Source organism: Delphinapterus leucas, chromosome 4, assembly GCF_059928025.1.
Source record: "Delphinapterus leucas isolate spDelLeu-1000000601 "Yukka" chromosome 4, BTC_Dleu_Yukka2, whole genome shotgun sequence".
Taxonomy (NCBI): domain Eukaryota; kingdom Metazoa; phylum Chordata; class Mammalia; order Artiodactyla; family Monodontidae; genus Delphinapterus; species Delphinapterus leucas.
In genome coordinates, this window is record NC_143132.1 from 132,940,509 (window position 1) to 132,967,727 (window position 27,219).

The 27,219-nt window shown below is 36.5% G+C and overlaps 2 protein-coding genes across 8 annotated transcripts in view; one reads left to right on the plus strand and one right to left on the minus strand.

The window, feature by feature from the left end:
* Positions 1–11,396, plus strand: part of MSL2 (MSL complex subunit 2) — a 36,516-nt gene extending 25,120 nt beyond the window's left edge. Inside the window, exon 2 of the mRNA XM_022582557.3 lies at positions 8,052–11,396. Within this exon, the coding sequence (XP_022438265.1) occupies positions 8,052–9,643 (1,592 nt within the window). The 3' untranslated portion in view covers positions 9,644–11,396. The remainder of the gene's footprint in view (positions 1–8,051) is intronic.
* Positions 10,257–27,219, minus strand: part of PPP2R3A (protein phosphatase 2 regulatory subunit B''alpha) — a 227,870-nt gene continuing 210,907 nt past the window's right edge. For all 7 annotated transcript variants that reach the window (XM_089910056.1, XM_089910051.1, XM_089910054.1 and 4 more), the window contains one exon: positions 10,257–15,474. In XM_089910056.1, coding sequence (XP_089766182.1) covers positions 15,348–15,474 — 127 coding nt within the window. In that variant the 3' untranslated portion in view covers positions 10,257–15,347. The remainder of the gene's footprint in view (positions 15,475–27,219) is intronic.

Sequence of the window (27,219 nt, forward strand, 5' to 3'; positions counted from 1 at the left end):
GTTTCTGAACAAAATATTTGAAGTTTTTATGTCTGCAACATTTGAGAGTGCCTTTCCAAGACCAAGTGTGCCACTTGTCATCATTCAAGTGAAATGTTTTGTCATTGCTTAAGTTACTGTCCTCTCTTGGATTCAGGAGTTTCACAGCAATGTGATCTGGCTGGTAACAAAATTCTTTTTGCTGCTAATAAAGCTTTTTTTTTTCCCCTTCCCTCTTCTTTTTCTGTATTTCTTTCTGTCTGTGTGACTGTCTGTATTTAGGTGGTCAATACAGTTATTTAGGCCATTTGGAAAGGAATGGCTGATGAAAAGTACATTATCTTATTCAGTAGTGATTGCTGAGGAAATTGGCTTTAGAATCAGTAACATAAGTGAACCTAGAAACTTCTTATTTAAGAATTCTACTTTTTTGAGTATTTTAAGATAACCAGTTAGTACTATTTTTTTTAAAGTTCCTTTAGTAATGATTTTAAGAAAATCTCAATGAATATAATTATTATATTTTAGCAAGTGAAATTTTTCATTTTTATTCTTTTCCTCCTTTTGCCTTAGAGCTTTAATATAAGTATCTGGTAACCTTTAATTTTGCTAATCAGTTTTGATGTGGGTCCATTTGTTGGGAAGCAAATTTAAGCTGTGATGGAAAGCATATTTTATTGAGTTAGTATGTAGAAATGTATCTTATATGATATCCCTTCTGTTTCATGTTGCTTACATTATCAGTAAAAGCAGAAAACTGCTTTCTCTCTTTTGTAGGATACCACATATTTGACAGCTGTGGAGTTCTATACTGATTTTTTTCCCTCTTTCCAGATACTTTTCCGTATATACCATATATCTAAGTATCATAAGATTTATTTATTTTTGCGAATTCCTTGACTGTTTAATACTCTGGTTTCCAAGAATGTTTCTTGGAGAAATGGTATGATGGTTTTAATTATTAACCATGACCTGCCTGTGTGCATTTTTTGCTTTCTGATAGTGACGTCAGGATTTGTTTATATGAGACTTGGCTAATTTTCCCTGATCCTGAAGTGTCATCTCATCAACAACAAATAAGGCTTATATAAAATTACTTGCATTATCTGAGGTTTTTGATTAGGCATTCCTTGTTGCTGTAATAGAAGCATTACCAGGAGAAGGAATTCTGGACAAGGAGTGGTGGTAAATACAGAATGTTTTGATTCTGATCAGTACTCTTTTTGTGCCTGTTAGAATTATATAATGCTTTTTTTGGTCAAACGACAAAATTAAGCCATTGAGATAGTTTAATTCCTTAAACCATTTTCCACTTTTTTCAGTTTTCATTTTACTGAAATTATTTTCATTGGGATCATTTCTTTTCCATGTAAGCTTTAGAATGAGGAATTGATTTTGTAGTCTCTCTGTTGTTGTTCACATCTAGTTTGTCCCTGTCAGATTTTAACCTATTGTAGCTTTTGTAGGTTTTATTTTATGATAATTATTATTGCCAGGTCCAGTGTTCACAAGATCGTTTTTTAGTCATTCACTAAGTTTTGCTAAGCATTTTAGCCATTATTGGTTTTATTTTTTCTTGTGTCCTCTCTCCGCACTTCTTAAACTTAATTTCCCCCAGTCATCTGGTCAGGATATTAGTGGGGTTAAACACAATCACTGTACAAAGGAGAATAAAAGATCTTGTTTCAGAAGCAGTTAAGGCATAATTTACTTGGTAGTCTGCATGTCAGCATAACATTAATAGTATGGTCCACTTTTACCAATGGTATTCTGAAGTGAATGAATTACCAGTGGCTTTGTTCGAAGTTGGAATCAGTTATGTATTTAGAAGAGTTTGCCAAAACTAATCATATCTTTGTTTGCTTATACTAAGGAGTTGTGCCTATCCCTTGTATGGAGAAAGGGGCAAGCTGATTTGAGACCTACTTGCTTATTTATTTTGGTGCTGTGGGTATCTCTTTCAAACTTAGGCTGCTTTGTAATTCTTGATGCTGTCAGTTATTCTTCGCAGGGGTAAGGATAAAGTGCGTGGCAACCAGTCCAAGTGCTACCTTTGGTCTATTAATACTGTAAAGTAGTGATTTGAATGTCTATGTTAAATCTGTTTAATAGAAGGAACTTTTATGGCTAAAAAGTATGTTTACTGAGAAGAACATAACTTTTGGAATGTTTTTTTTTTATGCCAGAATTAAAGCCCTTTTCTAGGGCTTTAATTATTTATTTAAATAATTGATTTTGTTAGGTGTGATAATGGCATTGCGATTACATAAGAAAATGTACTTTGTAGTGATATATACTGATGTATTTAGAGGTTTGCTGGGATTTGCTTTGAAATACTTAAGAACAAAAGATGGGTAGATGAAGCAAATGGGGCATAATCTAGATAATTATTGAATCTGGTATACATAGGTATATGAAAATTAATTATACTACTTTCTGACTTTATGAAACTACTATAATAAAAAGTTTCACCAAGCTAAGAGCATTAAAAAAATCTGATATTAAATATCTTAGCAAATTTCTTGCCAATATTTATGTATTCTCAGAAATTCCCAGAATGACTGTTGTGGTAATCTAAAATGAAATTTTAGTCTCAAATTATAATTGGGTGATTTGGGGTTGGGAAAAGTGAAGGAGAGGGAGAATAAAAAAGGAATTAGTAACTTCTATTAAAGTGAAGAGTAAAAATGAAATTTAGTCTTTAGTATTTTTAGGGTCAGTATAGCATCATTTAGTATTATTTAAACAGGCGCACATAATATCAAATTCATTTAGTTAGAAGACAACTTGTATTAATATTATGTAAAGGAAGATAATTCCTGTGATATATTGCAGATTAAGGATTCAAGGCAGTGCAGTGGGAAAACTTTTTGTCATAAACTATAAATTTTTAAGGTCTGAAGATGTGTTTTGAGCAAGTCTTTTTGTACTTGAGTGTGAAACTATAGCGAACATGATGTAAGCTAAAGCAAATTAAACCTTTCCCCAAATACTACCCAGTTTTTATAGCACAGTCTGCCAGTAAGTGATGCGCTTCCGCTTAACTAAGATTGCCCATCCATTTTACTTTCTAGTATAAGATGTATATTTACAATTTTAAAAGTGTTATCTGACATTTCTTAATTTTGCAGGGAGGAGTTTCCTTAGGGACATGTAGTAAGTATATGGCTAACACTTACCCCAGCTCTAAGAAGCCTCTGAACTTTTTCTTTGTTCCTGTATCACTGGAGCTGCCTTTGTTGTGAGGTGTAAAGAGAACCCTCTGGGACGCTTTTGAGGGTTAGGATACTTAGCTGAGTGCATAAAACAAGTTTGCCTATAGGCATCTTTAATGATAGATTAAAATTTCAAATATTTGTGTTGAGGAATGGTTGGGCAATCCAGTAGGTAATATGAGGCCACATAGTGGAAGTTATTAGGAACTCAGTGGTGGTGGAATTATGAATCAATAAGTGATAGTTTTTGTGTTTTCTAACCTATTTTCAGTTCTTAGTATTAGGCATAGTCTCCTAAAATCTCATAGAAGAATACACAGATGTGGAGGGTGTAAGTCCTTTAAAGGTGTTTGGTACCTCCCGGGAGGTTTTGATTGACATGACTGGTGAAAAGAAAATCAGTGATGGAATGAAGGCCAGAAGAGGTAATCCTTACTTATCACTTAGCTTGTACAGTTTGCAAATCATTAGGGCTTATAAAATGATGACATTCAAATTATGTCATTCTTCATTTATTAGTTACATTATTCCCATAAAGAGAAACTTCTCATCTGTGATTTGGTTATTTGGTGGTTTAGTTATATATAGGTAAGGTAAATCAGAATAAATACTTGCTTCTTGCTCTTTATTTACCAGTTTTCAAACTAATGAGCTGGTTCACTAGCGTCTGATTTTTTTTCCTTTTTTTAAATGAACTCTAGAGATTTGAACATTTTAGGTGTGCTTTATATTCCATTGCATTTATGCATGCTCAGATTTTCTCATCTTTGGTCACTGGAAACCTCTTAGGTTTGCTCCTGAGTCCCTTTAATGTTATTCGGATCTTTGATAGTTTCCTTGCTTTCCGGCATAAGAAGGTAATCAAAACTCATCTCGTCTAACTTATGCCACAGATCTAGAATCAGCCATTTGTCCAAGAAGCTCTGATTCCTTTGAACAAGAAATTGTTTTTCAACATGGTTATCTGAGTTCATTGCCACTGTTGCCACGCCTTTTCAGTGTATAGTGAGTGCTAGGAAATATGTACTTTTAAGATGAAAACATGAGTTCATACTGATAAATCCAATTGAAATTCAGGACTACAGGATTTTTTACTTTTCACATCTTATGACTTCCTTCCTCCTACTAAAAAAAATATCTAGATTCTCAAGGACATCAACATTTACTTTATCCTACAATTAGACACTAACACTTTGTAATAACTATCAATAAATGTAATTTCCAATGTAATTTCGGAAATGTAATTTCCGAAAACAAAACAAGGATGTAACGTTATAGTCAATTTTCTGTTTTAAAGTCATTTGAAGTAGTTAACTGAATAGTTATACCATCAATTTGATAAGAAATTACAGTTTTGGTACATTTTACTTTTGTAGGAATTTCCTTTAAATTTTTTAGTTTTGTTATATAATTATGTAAAATATTTACATGGTTTAAAAGTTAAACGCTACCAAACAGATTAAACCCAGAATAGTGTAGTGCTGTCCCTTTTCACTTTGTTCAGTCTCTCCTTCCCAGTAGACAACGTATTTCTTTTTAACCTTACGGTTTATCCTTTTAAGCGTGTACACATCTCTCTGTATGTATTAATATCCCCTACAGCCTTCCTTAGATTAAGTCAAGGGTACTTTAAGGGATTCCTGTATTGGGTAGAAAGAAGGTTGGACTCTTAGAGTTGTACAAGCATCAGCACGATATGATGTTAGAACATTTTAATCACCCCCAAAAGTTCCATTGTGCCCATTTACAATTAACCCATGCTCCTGCCCCCGGACCTAGGCAATCACTATTTCTGCTTTTCTGTCATTTTTAGACATTTTATATAAATGGGATAATACAATAATGTACTCTTTTGCATCTGGCTTTTCACTTAACACAGTGTTTCTGCACTTCATCATGATTTGGCTTGTACCAATAGTTCTTTTAATTGCTGAGCAGTATTCTTTTGTATGAATATACTACATTTTGTTTATTCACTAGTTGATGGACATTTGGATTGTTTTTGTCTGAGTAATGCTGCTATGCATATTCACAAACATCTCTTTATATGGATGTATATTTTCATTTGTCTTCGAATAGGCTCCTAGGAGTAGAGTTGCTGGTTTGTATGGTAAATGTTTAACTTTTAAAAAAAATAAATTTATTTATTTTTGGCTGCATTGGGTCTTTGTTGCTGTGCGTGGGCTTTCTCTGGTTGCAGCGAGCGGGGGCTACTCTTCGTTGCGATGCACGGGCTTCTCATTGTGGTGGCTTCTCTTGTTGTGGAGCACGGGCTCTAGGCGCGCAGGCTTCAGTAGTTGTGGCACCCAGGCTCAGTAGTTGTGGCTCACGGGCTTAGTTGCTCTGCGGCATGTGGAATCTTCCTGGACCAGGGCTCAAACCAGTGTCCCCTGCATTGGTAGGCGTATTCTTAACCACTGCGCCACCAGGGAAGCCCTGTTTAACTTTTAAAGAAACTACCAAACTGTTTCCCAGTGTGATTTTCCATTTTCTATTCCCACCAGTAATATAGAAGGGTTCTGATTTCTCCACATTTTTGCCAACTCTTGGTATTATCCCTCATTTTGAGTTTATCCGTACTAGTAGGTGTGTAGCAGTATGCCATAGTTTCACTTTCCTTAATAACTAATTATACTGGCATATTTTCATGTGCTTATTATATATTTTCTTTGGTGGAATGTTTATTCAAATCTTTTGTTCAATTTTTAAATTGAGTTGTCTTTTTATTGATTTGCATAAAGTGTTTTTAATGTATCATGTTGTAAGCCCTTTATCAGATATACAGTTTGCAAATATTTTTTCTCAGTCCATGGATTATCTTCTCATTTTCTTAATGGTGACTTTTGAAGCACAAGTTTTTTATTTTGTGAATATCCATTTTACAATTTTCTTCCCCTTTTGTGCATTTGATGATGCATCTAATACTGCCCAGCCCGAAGTCATGGTTTTTTCCTGCATTTTGCTTTGCTTCTGAATTTTAGCTCTCAGATTTATATGTGTATGATCTACTTTGAGTTAATATTTGTGTATATTATATATGTTTATTTTTTGGCATTGGGATATCAAAGTGTCTCACACAGTGTGTTGAAAATACTCTCTTTTCCCCTGTTGAATTATTTGGACAATCTTGTCAAATAGATCAGTTGACCATAAATGTAAATTTCTTTCTGGACTCTCTATTCTGTTCCATTGATTTATGTACCTATCCTTTTGCTATTACCATACTGTCTTGATTACTATGGTTATGGAAGATTGTAAAGTTAGTAGTGTAAGTCCTCCAACTTTTTTGTTCTTTTTCAACATTATTTTGGCTGTCCCAGGTCCTCTGTGATTCCATATGAATTTTGGAATCATTCTGTTAATTTCTTAAAAAAGAAAAAGTCACATGGGATTCTCAAAGGGATTTATTGAATTTATAGATCAACTTAGGGGAAAATTGCCATCTTGTGTGAGGCCTCTCTGTCTAACCTGAGCTTGTGTAACCTCAGGCTAGTAAGAGCTGAGCCGTTTGTCCTCCCCAACTGGCCAGCTTCTGACAAGTCACTTCCAGTGATAATGCCTCCATGTTTATGCATTGTCTTCTGTACTAAGTGGAATGAGTCCCCTTCCATCACAGCAGCTTCCGGTTCTCACAGGGTAACAGTGATAGAGCTGGGTGGTAGGGTAGAACCTGGGTAGCCCCGGAGCAGAACACCACAGATTTCCACTGTCCTTACCTGAAATCAGTTTTTCAAACATAAATGCTTCTCAGATGGTTTTATGTCTTTGGTTGTGAAAATGACTCTTTGTCAAAAATTTTCAGGTTTATAGTTGCTTTTAAGGGAGAGGGTTTGCTGATTTCATTAGCTATAACCAGAAGTACTTTCTGTCCCAGTCTTAAATTATGTAATGTATATAAGAAAACAGGTGCTGCTTTGAGTTAATTACTATTTGTCCTGAATTGGGAACCAATGAGCAGTTGCTTCTTTGGGGAGCTAGTTGTTTTCCCCTTTTTAATTCATATGTATAGATCATTTATAGTTTAGGAGTTATATCAAGTTGGGGGATCACTTTCACTTTTATACTATATTGCTATACTTTGGATACTTGTGGTTCATGACCACGGTCATTGTGTATTCTGTCAGAAGAATTTGAGCCCAGTATTATACTCTGTTGTTTTTTTTTTAACTACATTTAAACACTTATTTCCATTGTCATTGTATTTTGATTTTCTATAAAAGAATTTAGTAATATTTCCTTTTTTAATAAATGAATATAGTTCTTTTCCATCATAACTATATTTTGGTCTTCTCTTAGTTTATGATTGGTATATAAAACGAAATGGTTTGAAATTGTACTTTTTTCTATGAAGATGCCATTGTACTGAATGATTAATGCCCTCAAAGGATGTTTAATGGGGGCAGGGACTAACAACTCTCTCTTGCTCTTATCTTTTTCCCATGTCTAACACAAAATAAACAGTATGACTGTGCTCAGTATGTTGTGGCATTACCAACAGTTGGGTTAGGTTGAGGTCCCAAGGGTTGTAAGCCTAGTTTGTGCTTTTAGTGACTGATCACCACCTCTTTCTAGCCTTTGGAGAAGAGAATAAGAAAGTGGACCAGAACATACTGATTTGGGGGAGAAACACAGACTGAGGAAGATTCTGTTTGAGATAAAGGAATGGGGAATATGGCATGGAAGTGAAGTGAGCTATTGAGTATTTTTCTGTTTCCTGTAAGATACATGTTTTGTTATCTGGTCTGGTGAGTTTACTCCATCTTAACTTTAATAGATTACTTATAATCTCAACTTCAGTATATGAAATTATAAATTTATCTTACTAAAATCTTTGCTTTCCTCCTTTTTCCCTCTTAGGACATTTGCTACAAGATCCTATTGCACCCACCAACTCCACCTGCCAACACTATGTCTGCAAAAGTTGTAAAGGCAAGAAAATGATGATGAAGCCTTCATGTAGCTGGTGCAAAGACTATGAGCAGTTTGAGGAAAACAAGCAGTTAAGCATCCTAGTGAACTGCTACAAAAAACTCTGTGAATATATAACACAGACTACATTGGCACGGGATATAATAGAAGCAGTCGACTGTTCTTCTGATATTTTGGCTTTGCTTAATGATGGATCATTGTTTTGTGAGGAGACGGAAAAACCCTCAGATTCATCCTTTACTTTGTGTTTGACACATTCCCCTTTACCTTCGACCTCAGAACCCACAACTGATCCTCAAGCTAGTTTATCTCCAGTATCTGAAAGCACCCTCAGCATTGCTATTGGCAGTTCTGTTATCAATGGTTTGCCTACTTATAATGGGCTTTCAATAGATAGATTTGGTATAAATATTCCTTCACCTGAACATTCAAATACAATTGATGTATGTAACACTGTTGACATAAAAACTGAGGATCTGTCTGACAGTTTGCCACCTGTCTGTGACACGGTGGCCACTGACTTATGCTCCACAGGCATTGATATTTGCAGTTTCAGTGAAGATATAAAACCTGGTGACTCTTTGTTACTGAGTGTTGAGGAAGTACTCCGCAGCTTAGAAACTGTTTCAAACACAGAAGTCTGTTGCCCTAATTTGCAGCCCAACTTGGAAGCCACTGTATCCAATGGACCTTTTCTGCAGCTTTCTTCCCAGTCTCTTAGCCATAATGTTTTTATGTCCACCAGTCCTGCACTTCATGGGTTATCATGTACAGCAGCAACTCCGAAGGTAGCAAAATTGAATAGAAAACGATCCAGATCAGAAAGCGACAGTGAGAAAGTTCAGCCACTTCCAATTTCTACCATTATCCGAGGCCCAACATTGGGGGCATCTGCTCCTGTGACAGTGAAACGGGAGAGCAAAATTTCTCTTCAACCTATAGCAACTGTTCCCAATGGAGGCACAACACCCAAAATCAGCAAAACTGTACTTTTATCTGCTAAAAGCATGAAAAAGAGTCATGAACATGGATCCAAGAAATCTCACTCTAAAACCAAGCCAGGTATTCTTAAAAAAGACAAAACAGTAAAGGAAAAGATTCCTAGTCATCATTTTATGCCAGGAAGTCCTACCAAGACTGTGTATAAAAAACCCCAGGAAAAGAAAGGGTGTAAATGTGGGCGTGCTACTCAAAATCCAAGTGTTCTTACATGCCGCGGCCAACGCTGCCCTTGCTACTCTAACCGCAAAGCCTGCTTAGATTGTATATGTCGTGGCTGCCAAAACTCCTATATGGCCAATGGGGAGAAGAAGCTGGAGGCATTTGCTGTGCCAGAAAAGGCCTTGGAGCAGACCAGGCTCACTTTGGGCATTAACGTGACTAGCATTGCTGTGCGCAATGCTAGTACCAGCACCAGTGTAATTAATGTCACAGGGTCCCCAGTAACAACGTTTTTAGCTGCCAGTACACATGATGATAAAAGTTTGGATGAAGCTATAGACATGAGATTCGACTGTTAAATCAGTGGGTCTTTAAACCTACCTCTGGTAGGGAAATAGCTACAGTTTTACGGCAGCTATGGTTTTGTTGGTTTAACTTGCCGGAGCTCCTGCATATAGATCACTTGTATCAAGTGTTTTCATTGCTAAGTTATATGTGTTAGTGTCGGGGAAATAGTTTGCAGATAATGGAGGAGTAACCCTACAACTATATGTCCTTAGTTCTTACAGAACCTCATAGTTTGAGAACAAATGCTGATGCAACTGATTTATACAAAACGAACTTTGGCAAGGAAAATAACATTAACCTCACTGTTTATGGTCATGCTTTGTGCATAATCAAAGTTTATGATTAAATGTAAGGAAGTGGTATCTAGTCAGTCCATAAAGATTGTGCTCATATTTTGTGAAAAAGTAGCCATTAGTTTGTTCAGGAGACTCAGTGCTACCTTCAGATGCCATTGATGTTTCTCCTGTTGAAAAGCTGATGTGTCCAGCTCAACCTTTGTGCTGACATAATACCATTTCTAATCATGACAATTGGCTACTGGTGTATGTAGCAGTTCTTAAATCAGCAGTATTATGAAAGAAAATTTGCCCCTCATTAGAATGTTGAAGAAATCTGTCTTTTAAAAGTGAACAAACTGAAATTCTGTCAGACTGCAGATGTTTTTAGCTGTTTATGCCACAAAACTCTTCTGAGTTGATCCCCATTTTTAGTTAAGTCTGACTCATTTCTAGGGAAAAAAACAAATCCTTCACTTTGAGCAATGTTCTAATAGGATAAATGAAGTGGAGAAGAACAGTTCTATTCTGAAGGTAATTGAATTTAGACTATGGTATGTGACAGAATTTTTTAAAAAATTATTTAAATGTTTTATTTAGAAATTGGGATTTATTTAAAATAATTTTAGAATAATGCTCCAAAAGTTACTCAGATTTATGCATTATACCTATTGCCATTGGCCACTTCAAAGTGATTTTCGTTTCCTCTGTTTGCCACAGACTTCATTTTGAATATGCTTTTTTCTTTCTTTCCTTTTTTTTTTTTTTTTTTAGGGTGCTATTCATTGTGGAGACTTCTTTATAGAGGCCTAATAAAAATGCCTTTTAATGAAGCCTGTGCATTTAGGAGGATATTCTTTAGAATACTCTTTTGCATGTAAAGCACAAACTATGTTTCAGTTTAAATGCACTTCTTCCCTGTAATTTTTATGGGGGAGATAAGTGAGTCACAACATTCTGTTGAAGGGAAATCTAGTCAGTTGCTTGAAAGAGCACAGCCCAAATAAAACAAGGACTGACTAGGTTGTAAAGAAATGACCTTATGATTTAAAAGAAGAGTTGCTGCTTTGACAGTGCTTATTTAAAGAAAAATACTGCTGGAAAATTTTCAGTTTCTACTACGTTCACCATCTCTCCTGAGATCTGACATATGTTGAAGTTATGTTTTGATTTGGCACACAGCATTTTCAATGATGGTTACTCACCTAGTACAAGACATGGAGAAGAAACCTTTGGACACAGAGCAGATGACACCTTCTGTTTTGTAGTGTATCCTGGTGTCATTTTCTGTGAATGTGGTCAGGTAGAGTTGTTTTTGTTGTTGTTGTTGGGTTTTTTTTTTTTTTTTTTGTCTCTTTTGGTGGGTGGGGGTGGGCTAAAGCCATAGGAAGAAAAATGTGATGTATGTGTCCAGTATGTACTATTTTGTTTTTGTTTTGCGAGAAGAGTTGAACTATTTTTGATAACAAGAGTAAATGGTGGAAAATGCTTCTTAGTTGTCTTGTCTTTATTTGCTTTCCAAGTTTCGGGATTTTATTTAATTCCTCTAAGTGTTAGCAGTGTCTTATGAAACATGTATTTGCCTAAAGTTTGTAACAATTTTGTGTTGGACGCAGATGCCCTGCTATATAAACTTGTAAATCTGTTCTTTATTCACTAATGATCACTGCAAAAATGACTAGAAATGAGATTGTACACATGGATGATTAGGATAAATTTTGCAAATCTCCCAAATTTTCCTAATATTACAATTTTAAAATTCCTTGAGTACTTTATTGCTTCCCAAGTTTGATAATCTTAGTTTTCTGTTTTTTGATGCATGGGAGGTTGGCAATATAGATAAAGTGAAAATCATTAGTATGTGAGGGCCTTGATTGTTATGTAATATTGCCAGTGATGAATTCAGGTTTTTTTTAGCACAAGTTTCTCTTTTTTATGCTGGTATTCTCACTGCCACACTTTTGGAAACCTGTATTACACCTTAAATCTTTCAATAAATGTTAGTTTTGTAATTCTATGTTGTAGAATATTGAGGAGTTTGGGATAGCACGCTCTGAATGGCCTGTATTATATGCATTTGGGGAAGAGTATTAATTACAGTGCCTTGATTTTTGCGTTGTTTTTCTTTATACCGTGAGTTATTTTAGGAATGCTGACCAATGGCTAACAAGGGATGATTGAGAAATTATTACTGAAGTAACTGGATTTACTTCAACAGGATTTGAAACCACCAAAACAATAACAGCATTTAATATGACTCATCTTCACTTGTTCTTTTGAGTTCTTGTAATTACCATAAATGATCCAATGATCTTTCACCTTAGGTGACAGAAGTTTTAGAGCTGACAGTTTTAGAGCTAATCTTTTTGATTAGTTTCCATAGGTCTACATCTCTAAGCAGAGGTGTAATACAGTTCTAGGATAAAGAATTCCTTCACTGTGTTCTTAGTTTTCTTAAAATAACTCGTTGGTGACCTCGCTGAAGAAAAGTAAAAGTTTAACAACCGATGAAAAGTAAAATTTCTTTTCCCTATCATAGGCAACAAATATAAAATGCTTTAGAAAATACTAAGTTCACAGTATAGAATGGGAATCTAATGTGTGGATGGTATTTTAATTTTTCTCCCTCATTTTTAAAAAATTTAGTTTTAGGTATCCAAATAACAATTACACATTCTTTTAAAAGAATATACTATATATAAGGCTTAAAGTCTCCTTTGATCCCTGTGAACTTCTCACTTCCAAACCCAGATTCCTATCCCCAGAGGAAATCACTTTTCATTATGAGGTGTTATCCTTCCAGATCTTTCTTTATAAAGTTTTCCCAGGGGTTCAAAGAGTTATTCTCTTTGAAACTCAAGTTTGTTTATAATGCTACTCTTTCAAACATAAAAATGAATTGCAAGTGTGATTAAAACCAAAAGTGTGTAGTGATTATCTTAGTTCATATTTGACAACTTTATTTAGTTTTGCAAAAAGGGAAAAACAAAAACAAAAGTTAAATCATGCAGGCTTCTCCACCCAAACACACCATAACATTTCCAAAAGTTGAGCAAATGACTTCTCTCATTTGATCAATCTAGAGTTTTATAAACACTTTGAACAGTACACAATGACATAGATAAGATGCAGGGAAAATATACAGAATTTCATTAGTTTGATTACCTTGGCAATGTTATGCTATGAAACTCATTTTTCATTGACTAGCATTAAGATCATACCCTCAACTTAACTTTTATCAAGAGTCTTGGATATTGTAATAACTTGAAATTTCCAGTTGGGCAGTAATGATTATATTCTGCATGATCTTTACCAGAAAGTCAAATATATACTATATCTTAGTTCCTCAGAATTCACATTTCTTACATTCAATACTAAGAAGGGAGTACAGTGAAATACATTCTTACGTCTGAAAATGTGATACTTTGGGTAACCTAAATTAAAAGCACTATCTTAAGTGGAATGATATTGTTAGCTGTACTTTTATAATAACTGTAGACTTTTAAACCAATTATTGACCAAAGTGAAAGAGGACTTCAGTAAGTAGAAACAAGGTCAAGTACAGCCATGTAGTAAAAAAAACCAAAATCAAATGTATATTGGAAAACTGAATTTTTGCCGAGTCTTAGAAATAGTTTAGATCATTATGGCTAATAAAACCTTTAAACCATATCTGGCTTCTAACAAAATTTACCTTTTTAGCATTTTTATCTGAAAATGTAAAGTTGCTTTTGTTCCCTGGTAAAGGTTGGATGGGATAGATGGTAAATTTCATGTACCACATAAACACTTTTAATACTAATAATTTACCAGTGTGTTTAGATTATTTTTTGTAGTGTTTCCAAAAAATTTAGTCACTTTTATTTATTCTTTGTGAACTGTTAGAAACTAACTTTTAATACTTTGTGTAATAGTTAAATGGAAGGTCAGTTCTGATCATGAAGGTAAAATAACAGGAAACTGGGAGGATACTGACAGGAAGGATTGCTAACTCTATTAATAACTATACTAGTTGATGGTGCATTTCCTAAATTCTCCTTTTCTCCACTTTTTGCCTACCACAGCCCAAGGTTTGATTGTTTCAAAGTCTGGCCGTCACACCAGCAAGGGAACCAATGTGGGGTGCAAAGGAAGCTATTCTGACATTTAGGACTTGAGGTTAAAACAAAAAATCCAGGAGAAAACTTGATGACTTTGACAGAAGTGGATATTAAAAAGTTTCTTGGGGGTTTCTTTTATAGTGTCAGAAATTTCCATCCTTTTTAATAGTTTATTTTCAATTTTATCTTCAACAGTATTGCGGGGCTTGGCTGCATTGTGGCTTGCTGAAAAATGTATTCTGTGTTGACCACATCTACCACTATAGTAAACATGAAGTTGCTTTCCTTTATGGGTGGCATCACTGCTTTCTTCCATTTTTGTGATAAATACTGAAGTGGATGCAATACTTGAAATAGTTTCTTTTCAACATGAAGTTAAGGAATAATGTTTAGATTGAGGCCTTTACTGTTGGCCTAGTCTAATATTTAGTGATGAATATGTCTAGTAAGAATTTTCATATATAATTATTTAAGTCTTCAAGTAGGTCTTCTGATATGAAGTATAGATGGGACATCAACTAATTTTTAGATTAATCACTCAATAATTCTCTACAAATGTTAGGTGAGTTAAAAGGAAACTTTTTCCCCCCCAAGTGTGAGTCATATTCTGTACGTGTCTTCAGTTAACAAGTTTTTCTTCAGATTTTATATAAGATCCACAGTCAGGATGGGGAGGGATTATTTAGAGCTTGCCAGCAAGGTTGGAAGGCCCAGTGGTTACAATACCTGAGGATGTAAAGTGACTAGCAGTTTGGCAGGTCATTGTGAAATTAGATTAAGTTCAAGATCTTTGAACTCCAGTACACATACAATTAAAAGAAGTCTCTGAGATGTTTTGGCAGTGCTTTTATTACCAGGGCTAATTCAGTTCTGGAGGCCCTGACTGCTTTTTCAAGTTCCAGAATTTTTTGACTCAAGTTTTCTGCAAATGAATGTTTCTTCTGGGCTCCATAGGAGCCCTGATGGGCCTCAGGGATGCTGGACAACAGAGGCAACTCCTGCTTTTGTGCAGAGAACTGTGCTTGGCACTGTTCCCAAGAGATCCTTGGTACATTCAGGGGTGAAGAGTGCTGATTCACAGACGTTGGAAGGTGATGTATATCTTACTTGCTTCTGAGGAAAAGCTCTGTAAGAGGTTTGAGGCAAATTGGAGGAGTCTCCCAAACTGGGTATGTGTATCCAGAGCTATTGCTCAAAAACGTTAAAAAAAATTCCTAGTGCTGCAGATAACGCACTTGCAGAAATCAAAGCCTTTAAAAAGCAATATGCAAACTACAGCATCTCTTCACAAGAAAAAAACATTTAAAATACATATCTCCCTTTCATGTAGACATTGGCAGCTATTCTTCATCCACTGACTGAAGCTTTCCACATTTCTCTGAAAGGCTTGAGGTCACTATTTTATTGCCTTTGTTTCCAATTTCAGAGGGAGAGGCAGGTTCCTCTGTTTCATAATCTTCAAAGGAGCTGAAAGAACAGCAAAAGTGAGTTACTGATTTTTTTAAAAGAAAGTTTTAATGTTTGGGTAGAAGTTAGTATAGCAAACTAGAGACAAGACCAGCTAGCAGAAATACCCCGAGTTGCTAAATGGTAGCTGTGAACAACTGAGCCACCCTGGAGGGGACAGTGCTCTGGAACAGAAAACACATTCTTCTCCCTTCCCTGTTACTTATGTTGAAAACTGGCTGAATCAAGCCTTCCCTAGAGGCTTTGATGGGAATGAGAGCATTATGGATGAAGCTAGGTTAGGGAGGGTATGAGGTCTGGAAAGTATGAATTTTACATGAATGCTTTCATTGAAGTGGCTTCCATGCGGAGTGGGGAACTTTCTCTCAAATAGTTTTATAGCTTCCATGGCTTCCAAGAAGTACGTTGAAGATGTATATCTATGTGTACATAGAGCATATTAAAGTCCACTCATGGGTTTCCCTCCATTCTTTGCAGAACGCCACAGCATATTCCCTCTTTAGAGGTTACTTGTATTTCCTGAGTTCCATATCCTCCAGGCCACCCCTCCTGGCTATTCCAGGTAGGGATGACAAAATATTTTATCTCAGAATGATGGCTGCTTCCTCTGTGCAGAAATTTCTGGATATATAGTCCTTTTATTAAAAAAGGTACCAAGACTGCCTGGTGATGAAAAATATGCTGAGGCAGGAATACCTAGTAGGTGGCACCTATTCATAGAGAGTAGAGAATATTACATTTTTATTAAAAAGCTTATCTGATGTTTGGAAAACGTTGCCCTGAGTACCATTTATGATCCTGTCAGAAATTACTTAACTGTCATTTTGCAAAAATATTCCATACTTAATTTCTGTTTCCACTCCTCCCCCATCTCCTTGAGGCCTCAATAGTTATACGCCAGTTATGGTGTATGTTGAATAAGGAGGCAGTAAGGAGAGTAAGTTTGCTTTAATGCAACTGAAGCAGGGTTGATGGTAGAGGCTCCATTTCTGGGCGGAAAAACTCTCAAAGAAAAGTTAATTCTAGAAATGCAGTGTCAGACACTGGCTGCTTATTTCCTGTCAGAATGGAAGGCATTTTCTTCCTTTTGGTAACCTAACTTGCTGTCTGTGAGCTCTCAATGCAGATCTGGGAATGAATTAAAGAGTTAAGTCTGAACTGAGACTCATTCACAGTAACTATTTGAGCTCCTGTTGCTAAGCATGAGCCAAATGCTAGGGATACAATGGTGAAAAAGACCAACCAGCCCCTTCCTCACAGAGCTTGTAGCCTAATCGAGGCCATCTGGAATAGTGGCTAAGTGGTTTAGCCTTAGAGCATGGACTTTGGAAGTTGAGTTCTAATCTCAGGTCACTTAATATGACTTTGGGCATGTAACTTAACCCCCCTGCATCAGCCTCCTCGACTAATAGCAGTTCCTACCCCTTATAAGTGTTGAAAAGAGATTAGGTGAGAGGGCCTATATATCATAAACGCTTGGAAAATATCACATTATTCTCGTGATGGAGAAGTGCTGGGGCTTACTGAAGCAGGATGGTGACACCTCATCCTATACTGTGGGGCAGGGTCACAATTTTTTTTGTAATTTGTGAATAAAAAATCTTTTACAAAAGAGTATATTTTTCCCCCACTGTAGCCTCATACAGAAATGGGATTTCCAGCAATGGATTTGATCCAATCTAGTACCTAAAAGTATTCCAGTGCTTTGTGGGTTGGATGTAGTAGAATGTCACCTGCATTTCTTTTGTACTTTCAAGGCACCAAGAGCAGTAATATACACAGAGACTTTGGAGGAATCTTAAGTTTGAGGGAGCTCATTCAGAACCTCTTGTCAGTGTCCTGGTGAGTCCCTTTACCCTAACTCAGTAGTTCTCAGCTGGCGGTGCGTCCCCCCACTCCGGGGGGCTTTTGGCAGTGTCTGGAGCCATATTTGATTGTCCCAACTGGGTAGGTCCTATTGGCATCTAGTGGGTAGAGTCCAGGTGTGTTGCTAAACATCTTACAATGTAACAGAAAGTGCCTCACAACAGAATTACCCAGCTTAAAATATCAGTGCTGTTGTTGAGAAACCCTGCTCTAACTCTTGCCCCATTAGGGTTAGTGCATCCCAGCATTCTGGACTAAGCTCTTCTCATTTTGTACTTCCCTGAGCAATCAGTCTTTCTATGGCTTTATCTACCACTTGTTTACCTGTGGTTTCTAAATGTACATGTCTAGCCTCAGCCTCTTTCTAAGTTGGAGACTGCCACGTATCCAGCTGTCTATTATGTGGCTCTTCCCATATGGCAGCGTGTACAAACCTGGACTCGTCCTTCCCATACCCCTGGTTCTCCCTATTTTAGCAAACAGCACCATAACCTACCTACTCAAAACCATAAACCTTGTTATTCCAAGCTCCTCTTCCTGCCTTTCCCCTTCCCTCTTCAAATCCAGCCACTCTTTCCTACCACTTTCAATACCACATGGATGCAGTCCTGCTTCTTCCTCTCCATTGCCGCTGATTTAGTTCAGGATGCTATACTTTCTTGCTTGGATTATTGCAATAGTTTTCTAACACTTGGTCTTCTTGCCTTCGCTCCTATCACATACCCTTTGCTTTTGTCATACCAGACTGTTTACAGTGTCAGAATAGGTCTTGGGACCTAATGCCACGGTACAATACCTGTTTTTCAGTGGCCTGCAGTGCCCTTCCCCCTTTGGTTAACTTGTGCTCATCTTTTAATCTGAGATGTCATTTAAAAGGTTCTTGATTCCCAGTGCCTGAGCTTCCACTATCTCTTATTTAGATGTCTGTAATGGCCTCCTTATTTGTCTTCCTGCCTCTATTGCCCCTCTACCAATGTAGCAGAGTAATCTTCAAAAAACGCAAGTGGGGTTACACTACTACCTTGTTTAACTTTTTTCAGTTTCTCCCCTAGGCCCTGCATGATCTGGCCCCTGCTAATCTTTCCAGCCACATTTCCCTCTGTTGCTCACTATACTCCAGCTACACTGGCCTTTTAAAATGTCCTCAACACAGTTTCCTGCCTCAGAGCCATTGCTTATATTTTTCCCTCTGCCTAGAACATTTTTGCTCCCTGCTTTTTGCATAATTTTCCTTCTCAAATTTTAGGTTCTCATCACCTCCCTAGGAGATTCTTCTTCCCTCAGCATCCTAAGTTGCAGGCCTCTCTCCATTATCGGTTTACCCTGTTTATTCCTTTCATAACTGTATAATTAAATAAATGTCATCCCTACTCAACTGTAAAGTGTCCATTTTATAACTCACTAATTTTCTTGGGCTATATAGTCTAGTGCCTGGTGCTAGGTGCTTAAAATGTACTGTTGAATGAAAAATGATGTCCTAATGCTTTTGTGAAACTATGTGTTGAGTTGTTGGGGAAGGCTGGAGTCAGTAAAATGGTGAGGGTGCAGAAGTCACCTTGAAGTCACTAAAGTCAGAACTGCAAGAGCCTTAATCTTTATCCTGCTCTCCAGGAATTCCTGAGGGAGAGAGAATGTTTACTGATTTCTTCTAAATGACCACTTCCAGGTTTACTCGTAGGTCACTGGGATTCCTCTGGGCTCAAATGAAATTATTTTATGAGGTATTCTCTGTTAATTGGCCATTTTTAAATGAGTAGAGTGGTCAGAGCTTTAAAGCAGAACTCATAGAGTTCACAAACAGTTCACTAAGAAACCCTAGATAATCAAATTGAGGACAAATTCTTTAACTTAGTAGTAACATAGTAGCAACTACTAGTAACTTCATAGTTAGCATAAGGGAAAATGATGGTTCATATACTTTTGCAATTTGCCAAATATCAAATATCATATTTTTGCTAGCAATATGATAGCCTTTAGAAACCTGTTTCCCTAAGTAAGTTTCCCCTTTCAGATGAGCAATTTCTGGGCAAAAGTATTAGGGCTAGTTCTGCAGATTCCTGGGATGGAAGTATAATAGCTGGAATGAGCAGAAATAATGACTGGCACATATGTGGTCTGACAAAGAATTTGTATGCAGTTTCAGGGTGTTGTCTGGGAGTTGTGGTTTGATTCCACTTCTGGGATTCTGACTACAGGGGCAAAGGGATAGAATATTTGATTCAGGGCTTATCTGAGGAAATCTAAGATATATGCTGGCTATATGTATAAAATAAACTGTTAAATAGTTCTCTGAATTGGAGTCTATAACACTTTAGAAATAGGAGCGGATGAATTTTACCTTTATACTTTTAAGAACAGATAACCTAAGTCATTTATATAAAATGGATTACCTGAAATATCAATACTTTAGAAGTTAGATATTTGGTTCAGAGAATTTCCTTATTGACCCATTCAGTAACTATTATAGAAAATCTTTTGCTTCAACTTTTGTTAAAATTTCCTAATATGTACCACCTCCTTTCCTGCCTCAGAAAGTTGATCCTACTTCATTTTTTTTTTCTTTATTTTTGGCTGCATCAGGTCTTAGTTGCGGCACGTGGGGTCTTCGTGCGGGATCTTTCATGGAGGTGTGGGCTCTTCGTTGTGGCACCCGGGTTTCCTCTCTCTAGTTGTGGCATGTGGGCTCCAGGGCGCGTGGGCTCTCTTGTTGAGGCACGCGAGCTCAGTAGTTGTGGCGCGTGGGATTAGTTGCCCCGCAGCATGTGGGATCTTAGTTCCCCGACCCAGGATCAAACCCGCGTCCCCTGCATTGGAAAGCGGATTCTTTACCATGGGACCACCAGGGAAGTCCTGATACTACATTTTTGATGGCTGAGGATCTCTTGCAGTTCTAGGGTCATGAATCATCAGTTATTAATTCTTATTTATTTTGGATGTAGATAGTATAAAAATTTTAGAATAAACTTTAGATTATAAAATAATGACTCAGAACTATTGGACTTGTAAGATTATAACTCATGCCCCAATGTATACACACACGTACCCCACCCGCCACGATCCCTGCTCTTCTGCTAAATTCTCCCACCTCACTCAGGACAGCCAGGCTCCATACAGCCCCTTACCCCAGACTTGACTCTCAATAGCATACATTCCTGGAAGACTGCTCCAGTGGGTTTCTGACGGGCCTTCTTTGCCTACAGTGTCTTATTTTCCAGTGCTGAATGAAGTAAATGTAGATCTCATACAAGGTGTAAGTCAGTACATGTTTATATTTAGTATAAAGGAGAAATCCACCTTTAAAAACATTCAGTAGAAAACAGTTCTTCTAAATTATCTAAATGTCCGATGATAGGGAAAATGGATGTGTTACTGCTTGAGAGAATACTCTGAAGCATTAAAAGTCATGTTTTTGAATACACTAGTAACATTAAGCATCAAAAAGAAATATACCAAAGTATAAATAATGGTTACTTCTGGATGACTGAACCAAGGATGATTTTAATCTCTTTATATTTTGCAATTTTTCTGCAGTAAGCTTATCTTTCTCTACTAATCAGATAATGACTCTCAGAATGCAAAAGAAAACTGTGTTTAATCTAAGTTGATCAAATGTAAAGCTGTTGGTGAAACACCAGAATATCCAGTAAGAAAGTATTTTTGAGATAATGTAAAAGACTCTTAACTAAAAATCTGAAGTAATCAAGTATTTGTCAGATTGGCAGAGAATCTTGTTTCTAATTATTACAGGCTGCGTTTTCTTAAGATAGCAACATAGAGGACCCTTTAGCCTGCTTTTCACAGTTTTTGTGGAGTTTTAAACTTTATTGCAGAAACCATAAGAATGTTAACTATAAGTTTGGTGTCATAACCTGTTATCTTCATATAGGTGACACATAGTCATGGTCATTTAGTTGACTAGGTATATGTAACTGGTACCCTGGCTTCCCCTATGACCGTTCATTACTTTGATGCTAGATGGGATACTTCACAATGTTTGCAAACTCATACTTATGGAGACCCTTTACCCTCTTTCACCTCACTAAAATATGGAGTCATTACCAGATTACTTATTATCTTTTAATTACTAGGTTGCTTATTGAAGGCATTACCTAAGTACGAGCCTTGAATCAGGAGGTACAGGCACTTGGCCCAGAGGTGACCTATGATGTTAGATGGTAAAGTAGATAGAGAATTTCAAGTTGATTTTGGAGGGTCAAGTTGTTTGGGCTCCTGCGTTATCCTTGTAGTGAGGGTGGCTGCCAGGTTACTGCTGCCTTCTGTGCCACTCAGTAAACATTTGCTAAGGATCTCCTACATCCCTAACAGTTTGCCAGGTGCTGGTATTACAAGATGAATAAAACAAGGTGCTCTGCCCTGAAGGAGCCCATGTTCCACTGGAAACACAAATAGGTCCATTTTTCCCAGGATTTATATGCCAGACACTGTTAGATACGTTATATACATTATCTTTAATTCTCAGTACAGTCCTGTTGTTCATGCAACAGATATTTACTGTTGCCAACTGTGTGCCATATTCTGTGCCCTGGGAATGAAGGGAACAAGGTAGACAGTGGAATGCTAATGTAATACCTGACTAAATTATAATTCAGAGAGGTTATATAATGTGACCAATATCACGGAAGTGGTAGTAATAATAGCCATTGTTTATTGATTACATAGGCACTATGCCTAAGCTCATAATACATTATGTACATTGTCTTATTTAATCCGGAAACAGCTTGGTGTGGCAGGTGGTATCCTCATTGTATAGGGGATGCTGAGGCTTGCTCTAGTGATTGATAGAGCAAGGCTTTGAAGTTAACTAAATTTGTCTAAATCCAAATTCTGTGCTTTTAACCATGATGTTATATTGTATCTCTTCTCCTTCAGGGAGCAGTAATAGCTATTATTTGTCAGGTATCTACGATGTGCCAGGTGTTTATATGTATTATCTTTGATTCTCACAACCACCTTGGAAGGTGGTTGCTGGTATCTTCTGAAACTTAGCCTCAGGAGTCAGATAACCTGCCCAGCTGGTGAGTGGGAGGTAGAACCAGATCTGTCTGGCTCCTAAGCTTATGCTCTTTCCATGGCACTACCATGCTTCCTCCCTTTCTAATATTTGATTCTGGTAATTTCTGTTTGGCAAACTCACCCTAATTTATTTGTAATTCCTCTTGAGATGAAGCCCTAGGTGATGTAGCCTTGGAATTCTGGGTCTGGCCTTGCTTTTGAACCATGTCAGTCAGTTACTAACAACTGTAATAAAGAGGCCTTTCTTTTCCTTTGTTGACATTCTAGTGCTCACCCTACAGGCCATGGCTGTTGTAAGGCTTCTCCTCTCCCCTTGAGATCTCATCACCCACATGTGCTCTGTGTAGGCCTTATCTTATCTCCCACAACATGAGAAGATGGGTGTCCAGCAGAAGCCTCTCATATGCACTGGTCAAATTTCACTACAGCTGGTCTCCGCATCTCCTCTCGTGACCCCTCACCTGTATTTCTGTCTGTATCCCTTTGCTTCCCCTCTCTGCCCTCCACACACATTGGCACCTTCTTTGAGCACTACCACAACTCGAGAAAAACTTTTGCTTGAGCCAGTTACCTATTCTCTTTAGTTGCCATCTATTTTCTCTCCTTTTTAGACTAATAAACTTCTAAGTGTTTAGACCTGCTATCTCTATTTTCTCCTTCCTCTAAATCAGGTTACAAAACAATATGTAGTATAAAGTTCCATTTCTGTAAAACAAATTACTTATCTATTTGCAAAGAAATGTCTAGAAGGATATACTCCCAAATGATAAGTCAGGCTATCTCTGGGTGGTAGATTTTAGGTGAAGATTTTTATCTTCATTTCTAACTGTTCTGCAGTGAATACATATCAGCTATGTAAACAGATAAAGGAGAAAAATAACTTCTTCCTGTTTATTAAAGTAGTACATGATCATTATACAAACATTATAAATTATAGAACAGTATAAAAAAACAAAGTACTTGCAATCCCACAGCCCAGAGTTAACCACTGTTAATATTTTGGAGCCTTATCATTTAGCATGTTTATATAGATACACATTTTTAATATTGAGATTATATCACAAGTTTGTAACCCTGATTTCTCCATGTTACATTTTTGTGCAACACATAATTTAAATGTCTGCAAAATATGACACATAGATACCATGACTTACTTAACTATTCTATTATCGTGCATTTGTGTTGCTTTGAATTTTTTAATTTTATAATTACCTGTGACCAATGCCAACTGTTTGGATAGAACAGTTCTATCTAAATTTCTGATTATTTACAATCGATACCCAGAATTAGAATCGGGAGTCAAAGGGTATGAATTCAGGCTTTTACAGCATATTGTCAAATTAATTTCCAGGGAGGTTGGGCCAATTTGCTTCTACCAGCAATATGTTACTACAATGTGCTGCTTCTATGAGAGAGCAGTTAAGACACTTTATTTTAATTGTACCTGCCTGTTTTTCCCTGCTAAGGCAGGGATCCTGTCTGTGTTCACCAATATCCAGTAGTGCTTAGTATACAGCAGGAATGCAAGCATGTACTGAATTCATACCATCTCTTAAAAAATTCCTGCCAATTTAATAAGCTAAACTTTTTTGGGTGCTTGCTTTTTACAAATGTTTTATTTAAGTTTAATTTACATATCATAGAATTCACTGATCTTAAGTGTTTAATGTGTTTTAGTAATTGTGCAATCATCACCACAATTCAATTGTAGAATACTTTCATCTCTCCATCTGCCTTTCCTCTCCCTGTGCTTGTTTGCATTCACTTTGTACTCTCAATCCTGGAACTAGGCAACCACTGATCTGTTTTCTGGCTCTATAATTTTGCCTTTTCTAGAAATTTCATATAAATGGAATCATATAATATGTAGTCTTTAGTGTCCGGCTTCTTTCATGTAGAATGGTATTTTTTAGATTCATCCGTGTTGTTGCATGTATTAGTAGTTCTTTCCTTTTATTTATTGAGGTATATTTGACATAGAATAAATTGCTCATATTTAAAGTGTATAATTAATACGTTTTGACTTTTGTATACACCTGTAAAACCAACACCTCAAGATCATGTAAATATCCACCCCCCTGCCCCCCCCAACGAAAGTTTCCTCATGCCCCTTTAGAATCACTTGTGCCCTCCCCAGCTAACCACTGATTTGGTTTCTGTCATTCTAGAATTTTTTAGAAAATTTTAAAAAATTGTGATATTTTCTTTTTTATTGAAATATAGTTGATTTGCAATACTGTGTACTTCAGGTGTACAGCAAAGTGATTCAGTTATACATATATATTCTTTTTCAGATTCTTGTCCACTATAGGTCACCAGAAGATACTGAATGGAGTTCTCTATGCCACACAGTAAATCCTTGTTGGTCATCTACCCTACATATGGTAGTGTGTATCTGCTTATCCCAAACCCCCCAATCCATCCTCCCTGCCCCTTTCCCCTTTGGCAAGGCTGCTTTTTTTTTTTTTTTTAAATTTTGGCTGTGCTGTGTGGCACGCGGGATCTTAGTTCCCCAACCAGGGATTGAACCCGTGTCCCCTGCATTGGGAGCACGGAGTCTTAACCACTGGACTGCCAGGGAAGTCCCTAGGATGCATTTTCTAGAATTTTACATAAATGGAATCAGACAAGATTGGAATATACTCTTTTTGTCTAGCTTCTTTCACTTGGCTTGAGATTCATCAATGTTGTGTTTGTCAATGGTTCATTCCTTTTTTTTTTTTTTATTGCTGAAGAGCACTCCATTACATGGATATACTATATTTTGTTTCTCAATTCACCAGTTTAGTGGATATTTGGATTATTTTCAGTTTTGGGCTACTAAGAATAATGCTGCTGTAAACATTCATGTACAAGTCTTGGGTAAACATTTCTCTTGGGTCGATTCCTAGGAGTGGAACTGCTGATTCATATGATAAATGTATGTTTAACTTTTTAAGAAATTGCCAAACATTTCTAAAGAGGCTACATAATTTTACATCCACATCAGTCCAATATATGAGGGTTCCAGCTTCTTCACATCATTGCCAATTGGTGATTTTAGATGTTCTAGTGGCTATGTAGTGTATCTCATTGTGGTTTCAATTTACATTTTCCTAATGTCTAATGATGTAAAGCATCTTTTCATATATCTATCTGCTGTTTGTACCTCTAATTTAGTTAAATATTTATTCAAATTTTTGTTCACTTAAAAAATTAGGTTGTCATTTTATTATTGAGCTGTAAGTTCTTTATATATTCTGGGAAGAATCCTTAATCAGGATGTTTTAGAAATGTTTTCCCCCAGTGTGTCTTTTTCATTTTCTTAATGGTGTCTTTGAAGAGCAATAGTTTTTAATTTTGAAGGAAGTCCAATTTATCCATATTTTTATTGCTCTTGCCTAACCCAAGGTCACAAAGATTTTTCTATGTTTTATTCTAGAAGCTTTAGGGTTTCAGCTCTTAAATTTATTGAGATAATAATTAATATTTATTAATAATTATAATAATAATTATTATTTTGGCACTCCATGCGGCTTGCGGGATCTCAGTTCCCCCACCAGGGATTGAACTCAGGCCATGGCAGTGAAAGTGCCAAATTCTAACCACTAGACCACCAGGGAACTCGAGATAATTATCTTTGTATATGGTGTGAGATGTGGATTGAGGTTCTTGTTTTTGCATATGGACATCCAATTATTTCAGCATCATTTCTGAAAAGACCACCCTTTCTCCTTTGGTTGAAAATTAATTGGCTGTGTATATGAGGGTCTATTTCTAGAGTGTTTCATTGATTGTGTATACTTAGCAATTCTACAATGCCATGATGGTTGTTTGCTTTCTAGTAAGTTTTGAAATCAGGTAGCCTAAGTCCTTCAACTTTGTTCTTTTAAAAAAGTGTTCGGCTATTCTAGGTATTTTGCATTTCTATATAAATTTTAGGATCAGTTTGCCAATTTCTATAACAAAAGCCTGCAGGGATTTTGATAGGGAGTGGGTTAAATCTGTAGATCAATTTGGGGAGAACTGACATTTTAACAATACTGAGCTTTCTAATTCTATTTATTTGGGTCTTTAATTTCTCTCAGCACTGTTTTGCAGTTTTCAGCGTGCAAGTATTATAGTTCTTTTGTTATATTTATTGTATTTTTTCTTTTTGATGCTGTTGTGAATAGAATTCTTTATTTGAATTTCACTATTTGATTGTTCATTGCTAGTACATGGAAATACAACTGATTTTTGTATACTGAGCTTGTATTCTGAGACCTTGCTAACTCATTTATTAGTTCTGGTAGCGTTTACACAGATTTCTTTGTATTTTCTACTTAAAGGATATATAATCTAGGAATAGATTTACTTTTTTCTTTCCAATCTATCTGAACACTTTTAATGTTTTTTTTCTTGTCTTACTGCACAGGATAGGACCCTCAGTTACAGTGCTGAGTAGAAATGGGGAGGGACAGAAACATCCTTGCCTTGTTCCTGATCTTATTGGAAAGGCATTCAGTTTTTCACTATACGTATGATGTTAATTATAGATGCCTTTTATCAGGTTAAGGAAGTTCCTTTTTATCCTTACTGGGGTAAGAGTTACTGTGAATGGATGTTGGATTTTGTCAAATGCTTTTTTTGTGTCTGTGGAAATTATGTGGTTTTTGTCCTTTATTATATGAATATGGTGTATTACATTAATAGATTTTCAGATGTTAAGACAGCCTTCCATTCCTGAGGTAAACCCCACTTAGAGTGTATAATCTTTTTTATATGTTGCTGGATTTGATAAATATTTTGTGAAAAGTTTTATATTGATGTTCATGAGGGATACTGGTTTGCAGTTTTCATTTCTCGTGATCTTTGTCTGGGTTT